This window comes from Crinia signifera, chromosome 6 (genome assembly GCF_055691185.1).
Source record: "Crinia signifera chromosome 6, ASM5569118v1, whole genome shotgun sequence".
Taxonomy (NCBI): domain Eukaryota; kingdom Metazoa; phylum Chordata; class Amphibia; order Anura; family Myobatrachidae; genus Crinia; species Crinia signifera.
Genome location: NC_139222.1, coordinates 45,467,878 through 45,489,374, shown reverse-complemented (window position 1 = coordinate 45,489,374; position 21,497 = coordinate 45,467,878). Strand labels below are relative to the sequence as shown.

At 47.4% G+C, this 21,497-nt stretch overlaps 1 protein-coding gene across 1 annotated transcript; it reads left to right on the top strand.

The window, feature by feature from the left end:
• Nucleotides 1–14,093: 14,093 nt before the first annotated feature.
• LOC146006941 (uncharacterized) lies at nucleotides 14,094–16,149 on the top strand. The gene is made up of 2 exons (XM_083145377.1): nucleotides 14,094–14,151; nucleotides 14,874–16,149. The coding sequence occupies exon 2, from the start codon at nucleotides 14,875–14,877 to the stop codon at nucleotides 15,811–15,813; it is 939 nt and encodes a 312-aa protein (XP_083001503.1). The 5' UTR covers nucleotides 14,094–14,151; nucleotide 14,874; the 3' UTR covers nucleotides 15,814–16,149.
• Nucleotides 16,150–21,497: the final 5,348 nt, after the last annotated feature.

The window sequence follows — 21,497 nt, the reverse complement described above, 5'->3', positions numbered from 1 at the left end:
CCCCACTTCAAAATTTCCACTTCGACCACTGCGCCAAACTATAATGATCTAATTGTAAGAGATCGACGTCCCTTGGATCCTTGCTAAGTGAACTAATAGCGTGATCCAGTAGTCCTACATATTTGGCAGATTGACCTCCTTCAATTTTGCCAACTGGTTTTGCAAAAGGCCTATCAAGGGAATGACCTGGCTCAAGCTGGCAGTGTCAGAACTAACTTCGCGTTTAGCAGCCTCAAAGGGCTGCATGATCTTACACACCACGGAAATTATTCTCCACTGAGCTTGACTCAGGTGCATTCCCGTTCCTCTCCCTATGTCATAGGTCGAGGTGTAGGTTTGGATGGCCTTTTGCTGCTCCTCCATCTGCTGAAGCATATAGAGGGTGGAATTCCACCTTGTGACCACCTCTTGCTTCAGCTGATGGCAGGGCAAATTTAGCTTTTCTTGCAAGTCTTGCAATCTCCTGCACGCACTTGCAGAATGGCGAAAATGTCCACAAATTTTCTGAACAACTGACAACATCAACTGTCTCTTGAACACCCCTGTCCTTTTTCAAAAAATGGTGCACCACCAAATTTACAGTGTGAGCAAAACATCAGACATGTTGGAATTTGCCCACATGTAATGCACTCACAATATTGGTGGCATTGTCCACAAATCCCGAGAAGAGTCCAAGTGGGGTAAGCCATTGCGCAATGACTTCCCGTAGTTTTTCTAGGAGGTTTTCCGCTGTGTGCCTTTTACTGAAACCTGATACACAATGTAGCCTGCCTGATACACAGTGTAGCCTGCCTCTGAACTGATACACAGTGTAGCCTGCCTCTGAATAACAATGGGAGATGATGTTGCTGCTGCTGCTGCTGCTGCTGCTGTTGCAATACATCCACCCTGTGAGCAGTCATAGACATGTAGTCTTTTGTTTGCCCTGTTCCGCTTGTCCACATATCCGTGGTTAAGTGGACAGTGGGTACAGAGGCATTTTTAAGGACAGTAACAATGCTTTTTTTAATGTCCGTGTACATTCTGGGTATTGCCTTCCTGGAGAAGTGGAACCTAGATGGAATTTGGTAACGGGGACACAGGATTTCTAGCAACTGGGTAAAACCCACAGAATTAATTGCGGATACTGGACGCACATCTAATACCAACATAGTTGTTATGGCGTCGGTAATACGCTGTACTTACTTCATCCCCCTTGCAAAGGATTGTTTTACAGTCAGTTGTTTGGCTAAGTGATCAGGACTAGCATTCCTGGTCCCCTTCCTGGAAGCAGCAGCAGCAGAAGCAACAGGTGTAGCTGTTAAGGATGCTTCTGAGGAATCCAGGATAGGAGAGGATTCAGTCAGGATCATGACATTGGGTGCAGGACTACTTCCCAATCCCATAATCTCTGAGGATGTGGATGATGCAGGTGTTTGAGGAGATTGCAGGTCCTTGGATTTAACAGAGAAAGGGGAGCAGGACGGTGACGCTGGGCAGGCTGCTACATGTTTGTTCACAGTTTCTTTTGACAAAAACTTCTGATGGATGCGCTGCAAATGACGTAACAGTGAGTATATCCCAAGGTGCTGCACGTCCTTACCTCTACTTACAATAGCTTTGCAAATGCTACACACGGCTTGACAGTTGTTGTCCAGATTTGGATAGAAATAATTCCAAACATACGAGGTGGATTTTTTGGTCTTTTGCCCTGGCATGACAATGGGCTTTTCCATACCCCGGACAACAACTGTCTCCGTCGGTGCCTTAAAACAAACAACATCATCCTCAACATCGTCATCATCCGAATCCCTCTGTGTGCCAGCTTCACCAACAGAATCCACATCCTCATCCAATTCCTCAGAAGCATCCTCAATAACCAGGTCAAAATCTTGACTGGGGATGCTCTTGCACACACTTGCAGAGGGCATGCAAATGGTGGAATGAACCTCCTCTTCACAAACAGTATTTGATAGGTCCGGCTCACATATGGCATCCGCGGACACACTTAGACTCTCCTTTGGGATTTGTGACATTTGTGAACTCGCCTTTGTCTTAAAAACTTTCATTCTTTTTTTTGGGATGCAGTTAAAATCCCGGCGGTCGGGATCCCGGCGTTCAGAATCCCGACAGCCGAAATCCTGACACTTTCTCCCTCCGTGAGTGTCCACGACACCCCTGGAGGGAGAATAAATAAGCGTGCCGAGCGTAGCGAGGCACCGGGCCCGCTGCGTGGCGAGCACAGCGAGCCTGCAAGGGGGGGGGGGGGGGGGGGGGCGATCCACGTCCCCCCCTTGTCGGGATTTCGGCGGTCGGGTTTCCGGCGTCTGGATTTTGAACGCCGGGATCCCGACCGCTGGGATTTCGTACTGAATCCTTTTTTTTTGTAGTAGCAGAAGTGCTACCATCATTCTTCTGAGACGCTGTACCATCAGCCAGAAACATAGGCCAAGGCCATAGCCTTTCCTTCCCACTGCGTGTGGTGAACGGCATATTGCCAATTTTATTTTTCTCTTTTTTATGGACCATTGTAAAATGAGATTTCTGCTTTGCTTTTACATGGCCTCTAGGCCTTTGACAATCGGCCTTGCTGGTGGTAGCAGCTTCAGTACTTCTATCAGGTTGCTGATCTCCCACTATTTCCTCCTCCATCATCCTCCAAAAATTTGTTTTTATTTTAATACTTTTATTAATTTTTCTTATTTTTTACACTGGACACAGCCTGTGACACTGGACACTGCCCCTGGTCACTGGACACTGCCCCTGGACACAGCCCGTTACACTGGACACTGGATAATATGCCGTCACACTGGACACTGGATGTAGTCCGTCACACTGGACACTAGATATATATGCCATCACACTGGACACTGGATATATGTCATCACACTGGACACAGGATATGTCACACTGGACACTGGATATATGTCGTCACACTGGACACAGGATATATGTCACGCTGGACAATGGATATATGTCACGCTGGACACAGGATATATGCCGTCACACAATGGTTAGATGTCACACTGGACACTGGATATATATAGTCACACTGGACACAGGATATATGTCGTCACACTGGACACAGGATATATGTCGTCACACTGGACAATGGATATATGTCACGCTGGACACAGGATATATGCCGTCACACAATGGTTAGATGTCACACTGGACAATGGATATATATAGTCACACTGGACACAGGATATATGTCGTCACACTGGACAATGGATATATGTCACACTAGGGGCTGAAAACGAGAGCGTGCACCCAGCAATTTATCGCCGGTGCACCCTCCAATCGCTGGCAATATGGTAGCTCAGCAACCATATTGCCAGCGATTATTGCCCGTGTGTTCAAAGCTTTAATGATTGCTGCTTTAAAAAAAACCTGGAAATTTATTACCAAATCTCTCACTTTCTGAATCTCTCATCCTATTAAATTTCACCCAATCTCTTTGGTTGCTATGGGCAACATGACCTCTGTATTGTCCCAAGATCAACCAAAATTACAGTATTTGATTGATCAAATAATGCATTGATTGCTTTTCTTTGCTTAACTTTGAATAAGTAATTTAAAAAAGTCATCTATTGCTAATGTTCCAACTCATTCATGGTATCAACAAGACTTAACGTATGGGTACATTAGGTCATCTTGTCAGTTTTTAAGTCATTTTTAGAACAGAATATTAAATAAATCAGCTCCCTTTATTTTTACAGATGTTAAAGGGTTGTACTATAACTATCTTAGGGTGTACAAAGAACAGCTTGATCGAGCACATGCTAGTTTTGTCCTGTCTGTCAGCTCCATAACCGTACATGAAGGGTAATGAAAACTGGTAATCATCTAATTAAGTTCATTAGTGACAGCACACACAGGAGTTGACATTGTGCTGAGCTGCCTAGGATCTCTTTGACTTCCTGAGATCTAATTAAAATGTAAATTTGCAAAGTACTATAGACAGCTGGGGGAGTGTCAGGGATCTCACAGTGCTAGACACAGGGAAACAGACCTTAATTTAGCCTGTGAACTATGTGGAGGTCAAAATATTGATTTAATATTATATGGCTCCATCTAATTTAGTCTACAAAATTACATAATGTCATTGGTGATTTAAATGACCATCTTAGTAGATAAGAAATTAAAGTGTTAGGTAACTTCAAAAATCCTTATTGCTAACAGGAATGGAAATGTTTTCTGTATATTACTAAAGTGGGTACTTGTTTCCTAGCACGGCCACAATCGCATTGATCTTGTGCCCTTAATAGTGGAATGCGATGGACCCGATTTCCCATTGAAATGCATTGAAAAGTTAAAAAATCGCGTCGGTCGCGTCGCATGCGGCTAAATAAGCATTAAATGGTCCCGACGCGATGCCCCCGATTTCCCATAGGGAACAATGTTAAATGGCTCAATTTACCCAAATCAACAGGGAACAATGTTAAATGGTCCAGAAACCCCCCAAAACACCCCTGAACAGTGAAATGGCCCCCCAAAATTAGTTAACGCCACCCCACGATCAACGTGAACCCGAAGCGTGGCGAGCGCAGCGGTACGCGTCCTCCGACCTTTTCATACCCCCACTATCCACGTCGGCGTGGAGTTGAGAATAGAATAGTGTGGCGAGCGCAGCGAGCCACCGAGCCCGAAGCGTGGCGAGCGCAGCCACGGACACCTGTGAAGCCCGCGAGGGGACGCGTATAACTGTGAAGGTATCCGCGTCCCCTCGCGGGGCTCGCTGCGCTCGCCACGCTTCGGGCTCAGTGGCTCGCTGCGCTCGCCACACTATTCTATTCTCAACCCCACGCCGACGTGGATAGTGGGGGTATGAAAAGGTCGGAGGACGCGTACCGCCGCCCCTCGCGGGCTCGCCACGCTTCGGGTTCACGTTGATCGTGGGGTGGCGTTAACTAATTTTGGGGGGCCATTTCACTGTTCTGGGGTGTTTTTGGGGGTTTCTGGACCATTTAACATTGTTCCCTGTTTATTTGGGTAAATTGAGGCATTTAACATTGTTCCCTATGGGAAATCGGGGGCATCGCGTCGGGACCATCGCATGCGATTTTTTAGCACGCATGCGATGCGACCGATTTGATTTTTTTACCTGCGATGCCCCAGATTAGAATCGGTGTGGCCGTGCTAGGAAACAAGTACCCTAAAGTGTTTTAAATAATAATAAATGTACTAAACTAACAAGAAATGCACCCTTTGAGTGCCAAGTGAATTTGTCAAAATTGGAGTGAAAGTTGCCAAGCAAACATTTGTATTCATCATAAGGGCCTGTAATGTTTACCCCAATAACATCCCACCATGGCAGATCATCTAACCCCACAAAATACTCCACAAAGGAGTTGTAAACATTTCATTCAAGGTGATATATTTCTTCCCATAAATTTTAATGGAATGCCACATGTTGCATTTTATACTGTAACCTCACACACACACATATACAAGTGCTCATTTCTCCTTTTACTTGAATCACTTATACCCCTTTCACATTGCAGCTGTAACACGGTATATTGCCGTTTTTTTAGTGCTTTAAAACGGTTCCAGCTGCAATGTGAAAGCTACATTGTCAATTTACCGGTTACAGAAAACCGGTATTTTGACACGTGTTAAAAGTAGAGATGTGCGGGCTCGGATTTCAGAGATCCGAGCCCCCACGGACGTCATCATTCCGAGCCCGATTCCGAGCAGCGCTCGGAGATTCCCGCCTGACTCGGTCCGTCCGCGTGATTAGAACGTCATCTCCCGGCGTCGGATTTCGCGAGGCTTTATAAGCAGCTGCCGCGCCCCGCCATCTTCACTCCAGTCAAGTAGTGGGTTGGGAGAGGGTGTGTTGGTGCTGCTGCTGGGGCTTAAACTTGAGCTTGAGCTTTTGCAATCGCTGGTTCTGTCTCTCAGTGTTGCTGTGTAGTAGTCTAACTGTGTACTTGTAGTACTACTGTCTCCTCTGTGCGGTCTACCTCTGGTGTGCTGTGCTGCCTGTAATTGATTATTTTATTTGCTGGGGCTGTCTCCCTCAGTGCTGCTGTGTACTCTGTTCTCAGCTTAGGACAACAGTCTAACTGTGTACTTGTAGTACTACTGTCTCCTCTGTGCGGTCTACCTCTGGTGAGCTGTGCTGTAATTAATTATTTTATTTGCTAAGGCTGTCTCCCTCAGTGCTGCTGTGTACTATACTATGTTCTCCTCTGCTTAGAAGAACAGTCTACCTGTGTACCTGCCTGTAGTACTACTGTCTCCTCTGTGCTGGGGCATACATCTGGTGCTGTGCTGTGCCATTATTATATATATAATTATTAATTATATTAAATATAAATATATATAGTCCACTGGTGCTGCACTGCTGCCTGCACTGAATCTGCCAGTCTGGCGGTCTGTGGTCTGGGGCTCACTGGCTATACTGCCGTATGTACCGTCTGGTCTGGGGCTCACTGGCTAATAAATAATTAAATACTGCCTGCCTAATAAATAATTAAATACTGCCGTATATCTCTACCTTTGTGGTCTGGGGCTCACTGGCTATACTGCCATATGTACCGTCTGGTCTGGGGCTCACTGGCTAATAAATAATTAAATACTGCCGTATATCTCTACCTTTGTGGTCTGGGGCTCACTGGCTATACTGCCGTATGTACCGTCTGGTCTGGGGCTCACTGGCTAATAAATAATTAAATACTGCCGTATATCTCTACCTTTGTGGTCTGGGGCTCACTGGCTATACTGCCGTATGTACCGTCTGGTCTGGGGCTCACTGGCTAATAATTAAATACTGCCTGCCTAATAAATAATTAAATACTGCCGTATATCTCTACCTTTGTGGTCTGGGGCTCACTGGCTATACTGCCGTATGTACCGTCTGGTCTGGGGCTCACTGGCTAATAAATAATTAAATACTGCCGTACAGTATATCTCTACCTTTGTGGTCTGGGGCTCACTGGCTATACTGCCGTATGTACCGTCTGGTCTGGGGCTCACTGGCTAATAAATAATTAAATACTGCCTGCCTAATAAATAATTAAATACTGCCGTATATCTCTACCTTTGTGGTCTGGGGCTCACTGGCTATACTGCCGTATGTACCGTCTGGTCTGGGGCTCACTGGCTAATAAATAATTAAATACTGCCGTATATCTCTACCTTTGTGGTCTGGGGCTCACTGGCTATACTGCCGTATGTACCGTCTGGTCTGGGGCTCACTGGCTAATAAATAATTAAATACTGCCTGCCTAATAAATAATTAAATACTGCCGTATATCTCTACCTTTGTGGTCTGGGGCTCACTGGCTATACTGCCGTATGTACCGTCTGGTCTGGGGCTCACTGGCTAATAATTAAATACTGCCTGCCTAATAAATAATTAAATACTGCCGTATATCTCTACCTTTGTGGTCTGGGGCTCACTGGCTATACTGCCGTATGTACCGTCTGGTCTGGGGCTCACTGGCTAATAAATAATTAAATACTGCCGTACAGTATATCTCTACCTTTGTGGTCTGGGGCTCACTGGCTATACTGCCGTATGTACCGTCTGGTCTGGGGCTCACTGGCTAATAAACAATTAAATACTGCCTGCCTAATAAATAATTAAATACTGCCGTATATCTCTACCTTTGTGGTCTGGGGCTCACTGGCTATACTGCCGTATGTACCGTCTGGTCTGGGGCTCACTGGCTAATAAATAATTAAATACTGCCGTATATCTCTACCTTTGTGGTCTGGGGCTCACTGGCTATACTGCCGTATGTACCGTCTGGTCTGGGGCTCACTGGCTAATAAATAATTAAATACTGCCTGCCTAATAAATAATTAAATACTGCCGTATATCTCTACCTTTGTGGTCTGGGGCTCACTGGCTATACTGCCGTATGTACCGTCTGGTCTGGGGCTCACTGGCTAATAAATAATTAAATACTGCCGTATATCTCTACCTTTGTGGTCTGGGGCTCACTGGCTATACTGCCGTATGTACCGTCTGGTCTGGGGCTCACTGGCTAATAAATAATTAAATACTGCCTGCCTAATAAATAATTAAATACTGCCGTATATCTCTACCTTTGTGGTCTGGGGCTCACTGGCTATACTGCCGTATGTACCGTCTGGTCTGGGGCTCACTGGCTAATAAATAATTAAAGGTACTTGTTTCCTAGCACGGCCACACCGATATCAATCTTGAGAGTCTTGAGCATCGCGTCGCATCGGTGGTTTTTTTGTATGGTAACGATGCTCCCGACCGATAAGATACCCCCGATATAGTTATGTGCTCACGATGTGTTTTTTTCGCGTCGGTTTTCATATCGGCATCTTGTTGATTGAGTCGTGGCCCTTTTAATTGTGTACCCCCGACCGACGCGATACTACCGATTTACTTCTTTTCTCACGATCTCTCTATTAAATCGCGTCGGTCGCGTCGCATGTTTAAGTTAAACCCCCCAATGCTCACGATGCACACGATTTTCATCTGTCCCATTGGCCCAACGATTTTCCCGCTGTTTAGGCCCATTTTAATAGGCCCAATTAATCTATATAGTCCGACCCCCTATAAAATCTACCTAGTAACATATGTTTTAATGTGTTGGAGTGTGTGTTTCTATGTCAATATGAAATCTTCCCTCTGTAATCTGCTCAGTTACAGCATCAATGTCAATATTTATTGTGATAGTCCGGCCCCTTACTTTGACAGCCCCTTCTGTTCTTTTTTCCCCTACTGCCTTTGTGGGTTTGTCTCGGTAGGAGTGAGACGTGTATTCAGTTGCTGGTGATTTCTTGGCTGATTGATCCTTTGCTGGTGATATCTCCCTGATTGATCTTGTGCTTTGAATACTATTTGCTGTTGTTCGTGAGCCTTGTGCTGCGGATTGCTGCTGTTCCAGTGGATTATTGCTGATCCTGATTATTCTGCGATTGATTTCTGCTGATCCTGACCCTGAGCCGTGCTGATCTTTAGTCCTGAGCTGTGGATTGGTCTGCTGTGGAGTGCTCTGTGGGTGATTTCAAGACCTCTGAGATGGCTGAGGTGAATATGTTCTCACTGCCTACAAGTGAGGAGGAGGCAGTGGCGTTTCTGCAGCGCCATCATCTGCTGCCATCAGAGGCTACATGCGACAATGGTCATCCGATGCGGCTGAATTTGAAGGAGACCATGTGGCGCTGTAACGTGAGGGACTGCCGTTTGAAGAGGAGTCTGAGAGCAGGACTGTTCTTTCCTGGCTGTCGTTTGCCTTTCGCAACGCTGGTCCGCTTCATATTTTCCTGGGTGCAGGAATATACCAGCATTGACTACTGCGAGAAGAATTTGTCCCTCTCTAAGAAGACGGCTGTCCTGTACAACAAGTATATGAGGGAGGCCTGCCTGCTGGACCTCATGGCGCAGCCGCAGCGCCGGATCGGAGGTCCCGGCATGATTGTCGAGGTGGATGAGACCCTCTTCGTCAAAAGGCAAGCCAATGTTGGCCGAGTACTGCCCCAGCAATGGGTATTTGGTGGCATATGCAGAGAAACTGGCCAATGTTTCGCCACCAAGGTTGCCACTCGGGACGCCAACACCCTCATGCAAGCTATCCTGCAGTTTGTGGAGCCGGGCTCTCATGTGTACACTGATTGCTGGAGAGCCTACAGTACAGCCCAGCTGAATGCTGCAGGATATGAACATGCCCAGGTCAATCACCGTTATAACTTTGTAGACCCTACAACAGGGGTACATACCCAGAATGTTGAACGGATGTGGGGGGCATGTAAGTGGCGGAATAAACGCCACAGGGGCACCGCCAGGCATATGCTCCAGAGCTATCTGGAGGAGTTCATGTGGCGGAAGAGCCTGGGACAAGAGAATCCTTTTGCCCGCATACTAATTGCCCTGACTTTATTGCCCAAGGACTCTTGAGATTTACCCCCATTTCTGTGTCCCCCATTAATGCTGATGTCATATGTTTTGTTTGCCATTGAAGTTTTTCTATTTTCAATTCAAAAGTAAATTTTCAAAAATGCTTTTAAAACACTTTTGTTTCTTGTCTCAGGTGAATGACTTGTGATGGATGAATGCTATGGAGTCACACCACCACTATCCAAATAATTTTTGGAGCGCGGTGAGTGTAGTGGAGTACTAAGTTAAAATCGTGGTAAGCGCAGCAAACCCCAAGAAGCCTGTGTGGGTTATTAACATTATAATTGTCATAGGCTTCTGGGGCTTGGGGCCCTCACCATGGTTTGGACACAGAGAACCACTTTTTTTAAGCATACTAAGCATGCTCAACTTTAAGTTGACATGTTTAGTCGACATGTCAACATGATACACATGTTGACATGTTTAAAAGCATATCGCGTCGGCCGCAATGTACTGTGAGCTTAACAGCTCAATGCTGCCGACCGACGTGACATGTACTTGATTAAGCACTATATAGTGCTTAATCAAGATCTTAACATGTCCGTCGCGTCGGGGCCGTTTTACAACGGCTCCGAGCGACAAGACCGATCAGTATAAGCACTATAAAGTGCTTAATACTGTTCTTAACATGTCCGTCGCGTCGTGAGCATTTTACAATGGCTCCGACCGACGCGACCGATCAGTATAAGCACTACTATACAGTGCTTAATACTGTTCTTAACATGTCCGTCGCGTCGGGAGCATTTTACAATGGCTCCGACCGACGCGACCGATCAATTTTGAAGTAACTCCCTGTATAACGCGCTACACCGTCAATATACAAAGAAATATCGCGTCGGTCGGTCTTATGCATTGTCGTGAGCGTAACATCACCGCCCGACCGACGCGATTTTTCTGCCTGCCGGAAAAAACGCGCCAAAAGCACTCTGGGGAAGGACATCAGCAGCCATTTTGATGGTAATCAGTGAGCGCTACGCAGCAGCTGTGTCTGTCTCCCTGCCCCTGCACAAAACAGTAAGTAGATTTACAGACTTACTGAGCATAGGTGGGCCTTTGGGTTTGTGAACAATATATACAGGCTTAGGAGGGTGGGGGGGGGGGTTTGGAGGGGTAGGGGTGCTTACTGTGGTTATACATGTGTCCTTCATATATCATTTGTTTGAGGATTAGAGGTTTATCATTGGCTGTATAGAGTGGATAATGCTTATGTTCAAGGGGTAGTGCTTATCTAAATACCTATAAAGTGTTTATGTGCAGTAGTTTATGAAGTGTATGACTTTAGTGTCAAGGCAATAATGATAATATGGATTACACAGGTTTATGTATATCATGTGCCTGGAAATGATGTACTGTGTGTTATAATACATACAAAATAGTCTGTTGTTTCTGATAGTAATGCATGGTGACATAGACTGTAATGATTTCTTGGTACATATTTGTTAAATAGAGCAGTTTGAGGTGTGTTGTGCTTGTTATTGAAATGGTGCAGCAGGCAGTATGCTGTGTCTACTTTATAGTAATTTGCATGTAAAGTGGTTGGTAATTGAAGTGTGAAATGGCCCCCACAATTGTTAACACCACCCCCACTATCCACGTGAACCCGAAGCGCGGCGAGTGCAGCGGTACGCGTCCTCCGACCTTTTCATGCCCTACTATCCACGTCGGCGTGGAGTTGAGAATATAATAGTGTGGCAAGCGCAGCGAGCCACCGAGCCCGAAGCGTGGCGAGCGGACGCGGATACCTTCACAGGTAAGCGCGTCCCCTGGCGGGCTTCACAGGTGTCCACATCACCACGGACACCTGTGAAGCCCGCGAGAGGACGCGCTTACCTGTGAAGGTATCCGCGTCCCCTCGCGGGGCTCGCTGCGCTCGCCACGCTTCGGGCTCGGTGGCTCGCTGCGCTCGCCACACTATTATATTCTCAACTCCACGCCGACGTGGATAGTAGGGCATGAAAAGGTCGGAGGACGCGTACCGCCGCCCCTCGCGGGGCTCGCTGCGCTCGCCACGCTTCGGGTTCACGTGGATAGTGGGGGTGGATTTGTATGTCATTCCATTTTGATTATTGATGTTTTTTTTATCTGTTTTGTGGAATTGCAGTTGCGGTTATCGGTGATTCAGAAAAATCATAATTTTGAATATTTTGGAAGCCAATTCCATCTTTGAGCAGAATAATGTAAGTTGTGCTTAAATTGTGCTTCTAAATAATTTGTTAATGTACCTAAAATGACTTTTTTTCACAGTGTACCAGCCCCACTATCCACGTGAACCCGAAGCGTGGCGAGCGCAGCGAGCCCCGTGAGGGGCGGCGGTACGCGTCCTCCGACCTTTTCATGCCCTACTATCCACGTCGGCGTGGAGTTGAGAATATAATAGTGTGGCGAGCGCAGCGAGCCACCGAGCCCGAAGCGTGGCGAGCGTAGCGAGCCCCGCGAGGGGACGCGGATACCTTCACAGGTAAGCGCGTCCCCTGGCGGGCTTCACAGGTGTCCACATCACCACGAACACCTGTGAAGCCTGCGAGAGGACGCGCTTACCTGTGAAGGTATCCGCGTCCCCTCGCGGGGCTCGCTGCGCTCGCCACGCTTCGGGCTCGGTGGCTCGCTGCGCTCGCCACACTATTATATTCTCAACTCCACGCCGACGTGGATAGTAGGGCATGAAAAGGTCGGAGGACGCGTACCGCCGCCCCTCGCGGGGCTCGCTGCGCTCGCCACGCTTCGGGTTCACGTGGATAGTGGGGGTGGATTTGTATGTCATTCCATTTTGATTATTGATGTTTTTTTTAACTGTTTTGTGGAATTGCAGTTGCGGTTATCGGTGATTCAGAAAAATCATAATTTTGAATATTTTGGAAGCCAATTCCATCTTTGAGCAGAATAATGTAAGTTGTGCTTAAATTGTGCTTCTAAATAATTTGTTAATGTACCTAAAATGACTTTTTTTCACAGTGTACCAGCCCCACTATCCACGTGAACCCGAAGCGTGGCGAGCGCAGCGAGCCCCGCGAGGGGCGGCGGTACGCGTCCTCCGACCTTTTCATGCCCTACTATCCACGTCGGCGTGGAGTTGAGAATATAATAGTGTGGCGAGCGCAGCGAGCCACCGAGCCCGAAGCGTGGCGAGCGCAGCGAGCCCCGCGAGGGGACGCGGATACCTTCACAGGTAAGCGCGTCCCCTGGCGGGCTTCACAGGTGTCCACATCACCACGAACACCTGTGAAGCCTGCGAGAGGACGCGCTTACCTGTGAAGGTATCCGCGTCCCCTCGCGGGGCTCGCTGCGCTCGCCACGCTTCGGGCTCGGTGGCTCGCTGCGCTCGCCACACTATTATATTCTCAACTCCACGCCGACGTGGATAGTAGGGCATGAAAAGGTCGGAGGACGCGTACCGCCGCCCCTCGCGGGGCTCGCTACGCTCGCCACGCTTCGGGTTCACGTGGATAGTGGGGGTGGATTTGTATGTCATTCCATTTTGATTATTGATGTTTTTTTTATCTGTTTTGTGGAATTGCAGTTGCGGTTATCGGTGATTCAGAAAAATCATAATTTTGAATATTTTGGAAGCCAATTCCATCTTTGAGCAGAATAATGTAAGTTGTGCTTAAATTGTGCTTCTAAATAATTTGTTAATGTACCTAAAATGACTTTTTTTCACAGTGTACCAGCCCCACTATCCACGTGAACCCGAAGCGTGGCGAGCGCAGCGAGCCCCGCGAGGGGCGGCGGTACGCGTCCTCCGACCTTTTCATGCCCTACTATCCACGTCGGCGTGGAGTTGAGAATATAATAGTGTGGCGAGCGCAGCGAGCCACCGAGCCCGAAGCGTGGCGAGCGGACGCGGATACCTTCACAGGTAAGCGCGTCCCCTGGCGGGCTTCACAGGTGTCCACATCACCACGAACACCTGTGAAGCCTGCGAGAGGACGCGCTTACCTGTGAAGGTATCCGCGTCCCCTCGCGGGGCTCGCTGCGCTCGCCACGCTTCGGGCTCGGTGGCTCGCTGCGCTCGCCACACTATTATATTCTCAACTCCACGCCGACGTGGATAGTAGGGCATGAAAAGGTCGGAGGACGCGTTCCGCCGCCCCTCGCGGGGCTCGCTGCGCTCGCCACGCTTCGGGTTCACGTGGATAGTGGGGGTGGATTTGTATGTCATTCCATTTTGATTATTGATGTTTTTTTTATCTGTTTTGTGGAATTGCAGTTGCGGTTATCGGTGATTCAGAAAAATAATAATTTTGAATATTTTGGAAGCCAATTCCATCTTTGAGCAGAATAATGTAAGTTGTGCTTAAATTGTGCTTCTAAATAATTTGTTAATGTACCTAAAATGACTTTTTTCCACAGTGTACCAGCCCCACTATCCACGTGAACCCGAAGCGTGGCGAGCGCAGCGAGCCCCGCGAGGGGCGGCGGTACGCGTCCTCCGACCTTTTCATGCCCTACTATCCACGTCGGCGTGGAGTTGAGAATATAATAGTGTGGCGAGCGCAGCGAGCCACCGAGCCCGAAGCGTGGCGAGCGCAGCGAGCCCCGCGAGGGGACGCGGATACCTTCACAGGTAAGCGCGTCCTCTCGCGGGCTTCACAGGTGTCCGTGGTGATGTGGACACCTGTGAAGCCCGCCAGGGGACGCGCTTACCTGTGAAGGTATCCGCGTCCCCTCGCGGGGCTCGCTGCGCTCGCCACGCTTCGGGTGCGTGTGTATGGTGGAGGGACACAAATATATAATTACTTCTGTTGTCAAATGTGGTGTAAATTGCATTTATTATATCATATGCTATCAATATCTCAGATACATTTTTTTTTTTTTTTGCGGATTGTATTTCAGTTTGATTGTGTTTTTTTGGCCGTTTAAGGGAATTAGTTTAAAACTCTTTTTTTTTTTACACCTGCTACTGACTGAGGTAAACATTTTTATTTTTTTTGTAGTGTGTTAATGAATAACAGTGCAGTGCGTTCATTTTAATAGTGTAAACCTAATTTTTTTTTTTTTTTTACAGAATGGCCCGTGAGGTTGATAGAAACATCATGAAGAAGTTGATCGATCTCTACAAAGAGAATAGATGTCTGTGGCGAAAAGATCACATAGATTTTCACAACCAGGCAAAGAGGAATGAGGCCTTTGGGAAGATCTCGGCCTACGCTTTGAGACGTGTCCCTAATGCAAACGTCACGTGGGTCCGAAAGAAGTTCACTAATATGCGGACAGTGCTGGTGAAGGAGCACAATCGGGTCCAGCAGTCGCGATCTTCAGGAACTGACCCTGCAGATGTGTACCAGCCGAAGTTGTGGTACTACGACCGTATGCTCTTTATTGTGGAGGAGCAAGGAAGGAGGGAAGCAGAGGGAACTGCTACGGATGAAGACTCTTCATCCACTGCACAGGAGAGTGCTGACGTAGCAGTTCCCTCTGAGTCGTCGCAGCAGGGTGAGTCGTTGTCGGAGGTGGCGCCTCCTGTGGTGGCGAGCACCTCATCAGCTCCCCCCAGGAGGCGTAGAAGGAGACGGGCGACAAGACCTGCTGCTACCGGCCAGGAATATTGCTGCCCATACAAGGAGGAAGCAGTAAACAATCCCTCAGATGACTGCAAAATGTTCACGAATCATGTCTGCGCAGAAATGCGAAAGTGGAAAGGATCAACCCAACACCACTTTAAGCGTGTGCTGTATGGCCTGATGTTGCAGGCAGCAGAGGATGATATCTGTGCTGACTGCAACGGAACGTCATGCCGCAATGCGCACAGACAGCCACCATGCCCACACCCACATCACCCCCCCATGTTCAGTGCGCCGGTTGCTCCTCCGCCTGCCCCTTACTATGCGCCGGGACCCCCTATGCCACCTCCCACTGATCCCTCGACTTTGCCTGGTGCTGTGTACTCCGCATTGCGGAATGTGCAGCCCCCCACCCCAGGCGAAGAGCGTTATTCAAATTATTAATTCGGCTAATTTGACTTTTAATTTATAATTTGGCAGCAATGTTCTTGTTTCTCTTCCTTTCTGAGTACTCTACAATAATAAGTTTTTAGTCATGTACTACAATTTTGGTTGGTGAACGTTGCAGTGCGGTCTTCCTGAATTTTGCGATGGCTGTACTAGTTTTGCTCCTTCACTAACCACTGTTCTGCATATTTGTAACTTCTTTTGGATTCATGTGATTGTTTGCATTAGTGGGCACTGTTTTGGAGTGTGCCGTGATCTTCCCACGCCTCATTTCGATTTGCCTGGTTGTGATAGCCAGGCATCTATTCTCTTTGTACTGATCGATCAACTTCTTCTGAGTTTGTATTTTGTGTCTGAAAGAAATATTGTTAAAAAAGAAAAAAAAATATGAAAAAGAAAAATGACAAAAAATATAAATAAAATGACAGTTATATTGTTAAAAAATACAAAAAAGACAAAAAAAAAGACAAAAAAAAAAAGAAAAAAACATAATATTTTTATTTATTTATTTTTTTGTATGTTGTTCTTCAATTTTTTTCCCGTAAAAAACAAAATAAAGGAAAAAAAAAAAAATGTAGTTCAATACGTTACAAAAAAGAAAACGTAAAAAAAAATCAACTTTTAAATAAAAGTGTTGAAATCTATTATCATGTGTCGTGTCATTTATTATTTAGGGTGTAAATGTGTGTTTAAATTTGAAGCAGTCATGTGAAACCATGAGATGGGTGCTTGCAATAGAAAATATTGCGTCGCTCGCATCAGGGCCATTGAATAATGACATTCAGTGCTCCCGATGGGAACGATAGTTCCGGTGTAGTTTTAAATAGTGTGTAAATTGTAAATGGGTGCTTGCAATAAAAAACATTGCGTCGCTCGCATCAGGGCCATTGAATAATGACATTCAGTGCTCCCGATGGGACCGATAGTTCAGGTGTAGTTTTAAATAGTGTGTACATTAAAAATGGGTGCTTGCAATAAAAAACATTTCGTCGCTCGCGTCAGGGGCATTGAATACTGACATTCAGTACTCCCGATGGGACCGATAGTTGAGGTGGAGTTAAAGATAGGGTGCAACTTGTAAATGTGGGTGTAAATGTGGGGTTGTATTGGAAGCAGCCATGTAAAACCATAAAATGGCTGCTTTCGATAAAAGAAAGCTCCCAATGGGACCGATAGTTGAGGTGGAGTTAAAAATAGGGTGCAACTTGTAAATGTGGGTGTAAATGTGGGGTTGTATTGGAAGCAGCCTGTAAATGTGGGTGTAAATGTGGGGTTGTATTGGAAGCAGCCATGTAAAACCATAAAATGGCTGCTTTTGATAAAAAAATCGCGTCGGTCGCGTCGGGGGCATTGAATACTGACATTTAGTGCTCCCGATGGGACCGATATATGTTAAAACACCCGATATCGGTGAATGCTTCAATTATCGCGTCGGTCGCGTCGGGGACAATAAATCCTGTCATTTAGTGCTCCCGATGGGACCGATATCTGGTAATCCACCCGATTTCAGGAAAATCTTCAATTATCGCGTCGGTCGTGTCGCGGTAATTGAAGCATGGTACACGATACACAAGATTGGAAAAAATCAAGAGAATCGCGTCCGTCGGGGGTGATCGCGGCCCTTAAAGTGCACTAAATAAGAGCCGCGACCAATCCCGATTGTGGCCGTGCTAGGAAACAAGTACCTAATTAAATACTGCCTGCCTAATAAATAATTAAATACTGCCGTATATATCTACCTTTGTGGTCTGGGGCTCACTGGCTATACTGCCGTATGTACCGTCTGGTCTGGGGCTCACTGGCTAATAAATAATTAAATACTGCCGTATATCTCTACCTTTGTGGTCTGGGGCTCACTGGCTATACTGCCGTATGTACCGTCTGGTCTGGGGCTCACTGGCTAATAAATAATTAAATACTGCCTGCCTAATAAATAATTAAATACTGCCGTATATCTCTACCTTTGTGGTCTGGGGCTCACTGGCTATACTGCCGTATGTACCGTCTGGTCTGGGGCTCTCTGCCTAATACTGCCGTACCTGTCTGGTGTGTGGCTCACTGCCCAATACTGCCGTATCTACCCTCTGGTCAGGGGCTCACTGCCTAAATACTGCCGTATACCATTATCTACCTGTCTGGTCTGGGGCTCTCTGCCTAATACTGCAGTACCTGTCTGGTGTGTGGCTCACTGCCCAATACTGCCGTATCTACCCTCTGGTCAGGGGCTCACTGCCTAAATACTGCCGTATACCATTATCTACCTGTCTGGTCTGGGGCTCTCTGCCTAATACTGCAGTACCTGTCTGGTGTGTGGCTCACTGCCCAATACTGCCGTATCTACCCTCTGGTCTGGGGCTCACTGCCTAAATACTGCCGTATACCATTATCTACCTGTCTGGTCTGGGGCTCTCTGCCTAATACTGCCGTACCTGTCTGGTGTGTGGCTCACTGCCTAATACTGCTGTATCTGTATAACTGCCTGCTGGTGCATACTCACTGACATATATAATTGCACTCCAGTGGTTCTGTTCTGTGACATAACTCCACAATAATAATGGAGATCCAAAATATGGAGGTTAACAAACAAAGGAAAGATGAAGATGCACTTCCTCATAGTTCTGAAGCTGCTGCCACTAGTCATGACATAGACGATGAAATGCCAACAACGTCGTCTGCCACGGCCGATGCCCAGTGTGAAAGCAGAGGGCATGTACAATTGAAACCAAACTTCCGTAAAAGGAATAAAAATATTAAATGTAAATCGTTGGAAGAGAAACTTAAACTTGGCAATATGCCATTTACGACACGGAGTGGCAAGGAACGGCTAAGGCCATGGCCTAACTTCATGACTAGTGGTGCAGCTTCAGATGACGAGGAAAGTCCTCCTCCTCCGCTCTCCCCGCCCAATAGGAAATCAAAGAGAGTTAGGCTGACACCGACTCAAAAAAGTCTGAAAAAATTTCAGAAAAAAAAAAACAGAAAAAAATTCCGAAAATAAATCTGGAAAAAACTCATCCTTCTAAAGACATATCCCAAATCCCCACGGAGAGTTCGAGGGTGGCGGTGGTTGTGATGCCGGACCTTCCCATCACTGTACGTGAAGAGGTGGCTCCTTCCACCATTTGCAGTACGCCCTCTGCATATGCTGGAAGGATCACCCACAGTCTAGTTCCAGATTTTATCAGTGAAGGTGATGTTGTACACCAGGAGGAGGATATTGATGTAGCTGGCACTGAGGAGGAAGTTGTCGAGGAGGATGGAGACTTGGTTTGCTTAAATGACGCACCAGGGTGGAATGAGGCACCTTTGGGGGAAAAAGTTGTTGTCCATGGGATGAAAAAGTCCATCGTCATGCCTGGACAAAGGACCAATAAATCCACCTCTGCGGTCTGGAATTTTTTTTATCCGCATCCGGACAACAAAAGTATTGCCATTTGTAGCTTATGTAAAACTCCAATAAGCAGGGGTAAGGATCTTGCCCACCTAGGGACAACCTCCCTTCAACGTCACCTAAAGACGCGTCATGGTTCAGTGTTTAGTCCAGAAAGTGCGGATAGCAGTCCAGCGACACCTAAATCACTTGGTCCTCCTTTTGGAGCCAAATGCCTGAAAAGCACACCACCAACTCCCTCCTCGACAAATTCCTCCTCGATCCGGATAGGGGGGAGTCCTGCAGTCCATCTCACCTGCATGAATGACTCCATAGATTCCTCCAGGGGATCCTGGAGCACTACGCCTACTACTACTGCCGCTGCTGCTGCTGCTCCTGGAAGTCAGTCATCATCCCAGAGGGGAAGTCAGTCATCATCCCAGAGGGGAAGTCGTAAGACCGCTACGTCTTTCACTAAGCAATTGACCGTCCAACAGTCATTTTCCATGAGGATGAAATACGACAGCAGTCATCCTATGGCAAAGCGGATAACTGCGGCCTTGACAGCTATGTTGGTGTTAGACGTGCGTCCGGTGTCCGCCATCAATGGAGTGGGATTTAAACGGTTGATGCAGGTATTGTGTCCCCGGTACCAAATCCCGTCTAGATTCCACTTCACTAGGCAGGCGATACCCGCGATGTACAGTGAGGTCAGAAAAAGTGTCCTCAGTGCCCTGAAAAATGCGTCTGTACCCACTGTACACTTAACTACAGACATGTGGACAAGTGGATCAGGTCAAACTAAGGACTATATGACTGTGACAGCCCACTGGGTAGATGCATCACCTTCCGCAGCAGCAGCAGCAGCAGCAGCAGCATCTCCTGCATGCCAGCTCCTTCTTAGGCAGGCTACGCTGTGTATCACCGGTTTCAAGAAGAGGCACAACGCCGACAACCTCTTAGAGAAACTGAGGGAAATCATCTCCCTGTGGCTTACCCCCCTTAGACTCTCCTGGGGATTTGTGGTGTCGGACAACGCCAGTAACATTGTGCGGGCATTAAACATGGGCAATTTCCAGCACGTGCCATGTTTTGCCCACACAATAAATTTGGTGGTGCAGCATTTCATAAAAAATGACAGGAGTGTGCAGGAGATGCTTGCGGTGGCACGCAAAATTTGCGGACACTTTCGGCATTCTGCCACAGCCTGCCGAAGGCTGGAGCGGGAGCAAAAACTCCGCAACCTGCCCTGCCATCAGCTGAAACAAGAGGTGGTGACGCGCTGGAACTCCACCCTCTATATGCTGCAGAGGATGGAGGAGCAGCAAAAGGCCATTCAAGCCTACACAGCCACCTACGACATAGGCAGAGGAGCGGGGCTGCACCTGACTCAAGCGCAGTGGAGGCTGATTTCCGTGTTGTGCAAGGTTCTCCAGCCGTTTGAAGTAGCCACACGTGAAGTCAGTTCCGACACTGCCTGCATTAGTCAGGTGATTCCCCTGATCAGGCTGTTACAAAAGCAGCTGGAGAAAGTGAGGGAGGAGCTAAAGCGGAGCGATTCCGCAAAGCATGTCGCTATTGTGGATGAAGCCCTCCATACGCTTTGCCAGGATACGAGGGTGGTCAGTCTGTTAAAGTCAGAGGAATACATTTTGGCCACAGTGCTCGATCCTCGGTTTAAAGCGTATGTTGTGTCTCTGTTTCCGGCGGACACAAGTCTACAAAGGTGCAAAGACCTGCTGGTCAGGAGATTGTCATCTGACGGGGACCGTGACATGGCCCCAGCTCCTCCTTCATTTTCTCCCACACCTGTGCCTGTGAGGAAACAGCTGCGATTTCCCACACAACCCGCTGGCGGGGATGCAGGGCAGGCAGGAGGGAGTTTGGACATCTGGTCCGGACTCAAGGACCTGCCAACGATTGCTGACATGTCTACTGTCGGTGCATTGGATGCTGTCAACATTGAAAAAATGGTGGATGATTACTTTGGTGACAGCATCCAAGTAGACATGTCAGACAGTCCTTACCTGTACTGGCAGGAAAAAAAGGCAGTTTGGAAACCCCTGTACAAACTGGCTCTATTTTACCTGAGTTGTCCCCCCTCCAGTGTGTACTCCGAAAGAGTATTCAGTGCAGCGGGGAACCTGGTCAGTGAGCGGCGAAGGAGGTTGCTCCCGAAAAATGTTGAGAAAATGATGTTTATAAAAATGAATTATCACTTATTCAATGAAGAGCAGGAATTGCCTCTAGAGATTATAACTGGACCTGTGATTGTGGAGTCCAGCGGGGACGAATTGATAATCTCTGAGAA